Here is a 7,714-nt window from a genome sequence, read left to right on the forward strand (position 1 = left end):
AGCTCTACTCTGTATAGAGATATTGTCATCAGCACACTGAGACTCTTTGTTTCAGTGCAACAGCAGAAATCACTAAAGTCTTCGTGTAGAAATGAGGCATTCAGGACTCTGCAGATGAATGCTGCTGTGAACTTGAGTGAAATCTGCAGAGGAAAGGGACTTGTTCCTTAAAGTCTCTGTGCAGATCTGTGAGCGTCAAACTCAGTTATAATCACTCAGCTATTACCTCTGTTTGCTCCTCTTTTCTCTTTTGATTGGAATGGTGGTAAACAGGGTGGTTTGTACTAAGAGTGGATGAGCTTTGTACTGATGATTCAGAGTGGTTTAGACAACAGGAGCTTATGTATGTAGCTTATGTAGATGTTTTGACTGGGACATGTTACTGGTGGTTTGAGTACTTCATCCAGCAGTGACTGACAGATCGATGAAAATAAGATGACCACAACTGTCAGTGCTGCGGAGTGAAGTGCTCTGAGAGCAGTTCCACTCATGAATGAATGAATGAATGAATAAAATATAAAAGTAAAGTTACATGATATAATAACGTTATATAGATACTTTAAAACAGAGTTTTTAAGCGTGCTTAAATCAGAAGATAAAAGACAACGCATGGAATAGAAACAGTTATACAGCTGTAAGCCTCCATTAGGTTCTGTGGAAAAATACACAAAACAGTGTGCGATATTATTCATTAAATATCAGTAAATTAAAGTCCATTTAATTCTAGGGGTAATTACACCCTAACCCTGCGTGCCATATTATAAAATGCTACCAAAATTCAGATATAATGCAAAACCCTGAAATGAAAGTTGAAAGACTTCATCTTAATCACATATTTATCGATTGACTTGCAATACTCTCCGGAGATCAACAAAGGGAAACCTACAAAAATGGTGTCTTTGCCTAAGACATTGTGGATGACATTATATAGCATGCGTGTATATTAGTGCACAAACTCTTTGTGGACTGGAAATCTCCCATCACTTTCTGCTGCTTGTATTCTGCAGTCTCCCATCCCTCCAACTAGTAAGTAGGCGGTGACCTTTACGTTTGTTTTCAGCCTCGGAACAAGAAGATAATCCCGATCAATACAACAAGCGGAGAGTACTCATACTTGGAAAATGTTGGGAATGTGACAGCGGAAATGGACTTTCTGTTGGAATGCTATGGATGCCCCTCCACACAAAGAAATACATTCTTTGTGCCAATTTAGTCGGATGATCAACCATCCGGGGTGTCCCCAGACTCTTCTCAACCCTAGCCTAAAATCATGTGATCAGCAGGGACGTCAGCAGCTTGTCCCGGGTGGTGACAGAAGTCAGATGAGGGGTCAAATCCTGAGGGAGGAAGACGCATCTAGACGGACTTTCAGTCTCTTTCAGCTCGATGTGAAAATTTACATGTAGTGAGACAGAATAGTTGTCTGTAGCACCGCCTCAGAATTACATCTGAAATGTCCGCTGGAACATCTGTACTGCTCAGCTGGACCCAGCTGTGGCTCTGCCTCCTTGTTTTGGTCTGTGCAGGTGAGACTTGACCTGTTAAATGTATCTGTATCTGTACGTATTAATAAGTAAGAAATTTAAAAAAATAACAAAGTGTTCCCTGAAAACGTCTGTCTCTAACTCTGATTCATCTAATATCAGTATAACAGCATATTAGTAGCTTGGAGAGTGCGTCACCACTTGCCTTTCACTACACTGTACCTTTGATTTAAACCGCTTTGTATTCTTTTCTTTTATGTACTGACATCTAACTAACTTATCATCGATTCTAGGATCAATCTTTAAGTGCAGAGCCTACAATTAAAATTAAATTAACCAATTCACAGATTTCTCTTCCAGGTTAAGGTGGACCCTTTAGTTATTAAACCTACAGGTTAACTGTCAAACATGTTGTTCAGAATTTTCCAAAGTATTTTGAACAATTATTGGTAGTGAAACAGATAAGAGGGAAAACATGCACAGCATTGATTCAGTCACTTAACTACAGAGAATAGAACAGAATAGACTTTAATTCCCATTGTACATCTACAACGATATTTAACCGACTACTGTACAAGAAATATAAATAAGACGAGCGCACAACAAATGGCACGTGATAAAATGAAGTTGTGACATTTACAAATGACTTGAAAGTACATGGAGACAGTCCACTATATCATAAAGCAGTCAAAGATCACACTGCCTCTCCATACACCTGGACGAGAAGCAAACTGATAGGAGAGCAGCTTAAGGCATAGGTGTCAAACTCTGGCCCGTGGGCCAAATTTGGCCCGCAGCCTAATTACATTTGGCCCGCGAAGCCATACCAAATTACTATTAGAGCAGGCCTCTGGTATTATACAGCTAATATATATATTGTTTAGTATTAAGCTTTGCTGTTCCATATTCAGTTTTTCAGCTAAACTTGTTTGAGTCCATAAGAAAAGATTCATTCTTATATCTGGAGGAAGATTTTTTTTTTCAATAAATATTAATGTTAGCCCGCGACTTTGTTCCATTTTGAATTTTGGCCCACTGTGTATTTGAGTTTGACACCCCTGGCTTAAGGTAAAGTTTTCATGCAAGCCCTCCTCTTATTGTGCAGACTCAACACAGGGCATAAGGTACATCTGCTTCAGGGCTGGAGAAATAGATTTCATTGGCAGTCTGTTCAAGCCATGTTTGGAGTGCTCTGAATCCTGTTACCATTCAGATCAGTCAATGTGTTCAATTTAGAATGTCCCCGTGCAAAGGTGTTACTGGAAAGCACACAAAACATCCATGAAATATATCTTTAAATTATCTTGCATTTTTTATTTAACAAATTTCCCATGTGTGGGACTAATAAAGGGTTATCTTATCTCCGTATATTTGTAAACCCTTACAGTTTTTTCTCTTTCCATCTAACTTTGCCATTTGCCCATTTGTTCAGTTTCTGCTCTCTCACTCTCTCTTGCTCTTTAAAAGACAAAGGCCCCCAGATGGCAGGTAGAAGGAAAAGCAGGAGTTTGGTGGTGAGAGCAGGGACTTTAATGTAGGGACTGTGTAACGGGAGAGAGGTGGTTCATATGATGGAGAGAAAGTAGATATATATATGTGCAGCAAACCAAATGGAAAGGAAGCAAGACCAGGTGCACCGGAGGTGGATTCAAGCTCTTCCAGAATGATGTAGAAGAGAGGAGAGATAGAGTAGGGAAACTAGAATGGAAAATTTTATATTCCATTTATACACCAATCAAAACATATACATCTCAGTGGTCCCTGATCCTCACAGTGATTGGCTGATGTAGAGGTGAACACTTACTTCATCCTCTTTGCTTTGTGTTGTTTCCTCTTTCAGACCAGAAAAACATAACATCTAAGTCTGGACAGAACGTCATTCTGCCATGTCGAGCTCCAAACAAGGACATCATTGTTTTAGAGTGGAGCAGAGCTGACCTGGGAGAAGAATATGTCCTAACGTACCGAGACGAGCAGTTTGATCCAGATGAGCAGCATCCATCTTTTAAGAACCGGGTGGATCTGCAGGACAGACAGATGAAGGATGGAAACGTGTCTTTGATTGTGAAGGATGTGATGATTAACGACACTGGAACATACAAGTGTCGTATCATCATGAATGAAACACGCTTGTGGGAATCCATCAACAACATCAACCTTCATGTTGATCCTCCAGGTGAGTGAGTAGAGCTGAGTGTGTGTGTGATCAGAGGTGAAGCTGCTTCCTGGTTGTTGATGTTTGTTTCTAAAGATGTTGTTGATGAGACTTTGTAGAAAGCAGCTGGTCTGAGTGATGTGATCAGAGTGCAGTAGATAATGTCTGACAGCAGTTTGAAGAGGAAATGGGATTCTGTTCTGTTCTTCACTCATCACCTACCTGACAGCTGACACCTCACACCTGTTTCTCACCTGCAGGTCAGACAGGAGGAGGCAGATTTGTCCCACTGATACTTTGTCTACTTGGTTCCACTGTCTTTATTGTGGTCAGTTTTCTGATCTACAGAAGAAAACCCCACAAATAGGATTCACACGTCCTTCCTGTTGAACAGCAGCATATTTAAAATGTCTCAGAGCTTTTTAACTGTGAACTGAGTCTCTTGCAATTGTTACTAAATATTTATTAGAGTTTTCTCATTTTAAAGAAAAGCAAGGCAGCTTTTATTCATTACATTTTTTAAGCACTGCTTACATGTATTTGCACATCTCTGGATTTGTCAATATATTTACTTCTAATATGCATTTTATTGTTAATGTTAATGAAATTATAGCTGAAGTTCCTGATTCACCGCCCAACCCAATATGCAGTTTTATCTGTTTATTGGGTTTCTGTTTACAGTGTTTTAAAGTCTTAACTGTGAATATAAATTGTATTTTAATGACTGAACATGTGTTGCTGTGTTGATATGTGCCTGTTTCTTTTAAAATGTGTATGTTTGTTTTTAAATGTTTTCCCAATCTTACCCCACCTTACCTCTCTGAGCTTCTTCATCCCTACACACCCTGTTGGTCTCTTACTTGCTTAGTTGGAGTACCGAGATCCGGGAGGAAGCTCAGAGGGAGCAGGGCCTTCTCTATCGTGGCTCCTGAATTTAGAGAGGTCCCATCTCTGTCCACTATTAAAACACGCCTTTGGCTTTTGACCTCAGTGAGACTTAGTGTCTCTTGTATTTAAATGTGTTATTTAATTAATTATTTTATTTTTCTTTTATTTGCTTTCAATTAAATCAAATGTTATTTTTATTATTTAGTTCCGATCCATGGCACTTTGCGCCAGCTGTGGTTGCTTTAAAGACTTTATTAAAAAAGATGATGGTGATACTTGTGCTCATTGTAATTCAGTCTATATCTTAAATGTTGTTTTGTATTATTTTATGCTTTTTAATGTTCTTATTTTTTTACTCTAATTTGTTTACAGTGTTTGGTGCTTAGAATTAAAAAAATAAAATAAAATCATAACTAAAGAAAAACTGAAATAGAATAATCTGAATTTTAATCAGTCTTGAGAAAACAAACATCACTGACAGGTACAACCTTGCCACTTAAAAATATTAGAAATGAGAAATAATCAAAAACATGCCAATTTAGTCATGTTTACAAATCATGCCACACAGGTTATCATGTCACTTGTGTTGCACACTTGGATTAAAATGAATTGAAACCAGTGTGGCTTTGTGAGTTCGCCTTTACTGCATCTGCAAATATATACATGGACATAGCACAGCGTTACACACTTTTGCAGTCTCACATAATGCTTATAGGCGCACTGCCTTATGGGTAGTGTTTAAACTCAAACCACTAATATTTCTTACAGTGGAACAATGAAATAAACATAAACACAAGGTAGTGTGATCCACCAGTCTACATCTGCTGTGATTACAGCCCGGTACAGGTATAAATCCACAAAAGTGCCACGAGGTTTCCACACAAACTAATGAATCAGATCTAGCTGCTAATCGTTAGCATCACAGCTAATTCACATCGCTACCAATAACTTATACACTAATGACACATAGTGGGGATTAACGGCCAACTTTCCCACATTCTCTGCAACCCCGTGGACTCATCTGTAGACACATTTTAAGTTATTTACCATCTTGTATCTGCTTACCTGCAAATATATACATGGACATAGCACAGCGTTACACACTTTTGCAGTCTCACATAACGCTTATAGGCGCACTGCCTTATGGGTAGTGGCTGGCTTCTTTACTCCCGCTAGAGCTGCTCATTTTAGGGGATACTCCCTCTTGTGGTGTAACGGAGGAATAACTACGCTTCCTGCACTATGTCATTTTTGGAGACTGGGGCACACATTATTTTACCACAATCAAAGAAAATACAGATTTGAACAATCAGACCATTTAACTAACTACAATATTGTCACTAAAGATTATGGGGGGTGTCTTGTTTTGTCCACAATGTCTTTCTTGTCCTTACACTCTCCCCTCAAAAAGTTAATGGCGTCCCGACATTCTACCAATATCAGTCCTTATGTGGCAACTATACATTGCTTGTAGGAGGCTACATCCCTTTAGGAGTCAGAGTTCAGCATCACTGCTAGCCACAGTGAAACACATGACATGTATCTCCCCTTCATGTCATATGTCGCAGCAGGTGTTATTGTGCACGATAACAGTCCACTGCTTTTCCGTCCATATCACGGGTATCTGCATCTTTACTGAGTAAGGTGCTCTCACCTGGACATAACCTCGCTACATGACATGGGTGCCATTCTCATAACAGGTCATTACACTAACTCTTCTTTATGGCTAACAAAACAGAATTAACATTTCTATTCTTCTAATAAAGCATTAATAAAAACCTGAAAATGTAACTGTTATAACTGCTTTACTGCAATATGTAACATATGACTGTGTCTGAGGTACTTATTCAAGTGCTAATGTTGGCTGTCCTAACTTGTGGTAAGTAAACATTAGCTTTTGTTTTCTCATTCTGAAAGGATACTTTTTCACACTGACAGGTGACTGGTCAGTGTCCTCTTGGTCACTGCACTCCATCTCGAGCTGGTGCGTCTGCTCTGTGTCTTTATTGTTCTCTTGTGCCTCTGTATCCTCGTCATGCTGGTCGCGTTGGTGTTCTATATCATTCACGCCCAGATTCTCTTCTTCGCAATCCTCCTGGTGTTCCATGTCATTGTCATCACAGAGATCCTCCCTACTGCCTGCTCCACTTTCTGCATTGAACTCGGATGCTTCTGTCCACCAGGACTGTCTACCACATTCCCCTTGTTCTGTTGACAGTCCTCTGATTGCTCTCCATTCATCTTCATCCTCCGAACTGTCCTCTTGCTCATGCCGCTCATGTCTGTCCTTGTTGTTTTTCTGTTTTTGCTTTCCCAGTTCTGCATGTGAGTTGACTTTTTCGACTGGTAAGAAGTCACACGGCAGCAGGAGGTTCCTGTGGACGACTCTGACACGTCCCTTGCCATTTTCTGGCTTAATCTCATATACTGGGCTCTCCTTATGTTTCCTTTGTGTCACCTGAAACACTTGGTCCTCCCAGAAGGATCTCAGTTTCCCTGGTCCTCCCTTCTCACCAAAATTCCGGACCAGTACTCTGCACCCTGGGTACAGCTCTGCACCATGTGTTTTTCTGTCATAGAGCACTTTTCCCCGTCGACTCTCCTTACAGGCTGTCGCTGAGGCCAGTTTGTAAGCGTCCTTCATGCGAATCTTCCACTTCTCAGCATAGTCTTGATGAGAAGGGCTTTGGTCATTAGCTGTGAGACCAAAAATCATATCAATGGGGAGTCTGGGGTTCCTCCCAAACAAGAGGAAATAAGGTGCATATCCAGTAGCCTCGCTGCGCGTACAGTTGTACGCATGGACCACCTTTGCCAGGGATGCCTTCCAGTCTGCTTTTGCCCCCTCTGGGAGGTTCCGAAGCATGGCCAGCAGTGTCCTATTGAACCTTTCTACCTGACCATTTCCCTGGGGGTGGTATGGTGTGGTTCTGGACCCCTTGACTCCACTGTATCCCTCCAGCTTGGCAAAGAGTTTGTTTTCGAACTCTCTTCCCTGGTCATGATGGAGCCGTGTGGGAAAACCAAACTTCAACACAAAGTCTCCAAATATTTTCTCTGCCGCTGTTTTGGCACTTTTATCTCTGCAGGGATAAGCCTGAGCAAATCGTGTAAAGTGGTCCATGGCCACGAGGATATACTCATACCCTCCCTTACATTTCTCCAAATGTAGAAAATCAATGGAGAC

The 7,714-nt window shown here is 40.6% G+C and overlaps 2 protein-coding genes across 2 annotated transcripts; one reads left to right on the forward strand and one right to left on the reverse strand.

The window, feature by feature from the left end:
• Positions 1 to 1,311: 1,311 nt before the first annotated feature.
• On the forward strand, positions 1,312 to 5,227 carry LOC121813230 (butyrophilin subfamily 1 member A1-like). The gene is made up of 3 exons (XM_042216860.1): positions 1,312 to 1,526; positions 3,325 to 3,660; positions 3,900 to 5,227. The coding sequence occupies exons 1-3, from the start codon at positions 1,454 to 1,456 to the stop codon at positions 4,004 to 4,006; spliced, it is 516 nt and encodes a 171-aa protein (XP_042072794.1). The 5' UTR covers positions 1,312 to 1,453; the 3' UTR covers positions 4,007 to 5,227.
• LOC121813229 lies at positions 5,138 to 7,708 on the reverse strand. Its single transcript, XM_042216859.1, has 2 exons — positions 5,593 to 7,708; positions 5,138 to 5,176 (listed from the first exon to the last, which is right to left on the reverse strand). The coding sequence occupies exon 1, from the start codon at positions 7,649 to 7,651 to the stop codon at positions 6,371 to 6,373; it is 1,281 nt and encodes a 426-aa protein (XP_042072793.1). The 5' UTR covers positions 7,652 to 7,708; the 3' UTR covers positions 5,138 to 5,176; positions 5,593 to 6,370.
• Between the last annotated feature and the right edge of the window lie 6 nt (positions 7,709 to 7,714).

Source organism: Haplochromis burtoni, unplaced genomic scaffold (assembly GCF_018398535.1).
Source record: "Haplochromis burtoni strain Fernald_Lab_line unplaced genomic scaffold, NCSU_Asbu1 Contig_1300, whole genome shotgun sequence".
Taxonomy (NCBI): domain Eukaryota; kingdom Metazoa; phylum Chordata; class Actinopteri; order Cichliformes; family Cichlidae; genus Haplochromis; species Haplochromis burtoni.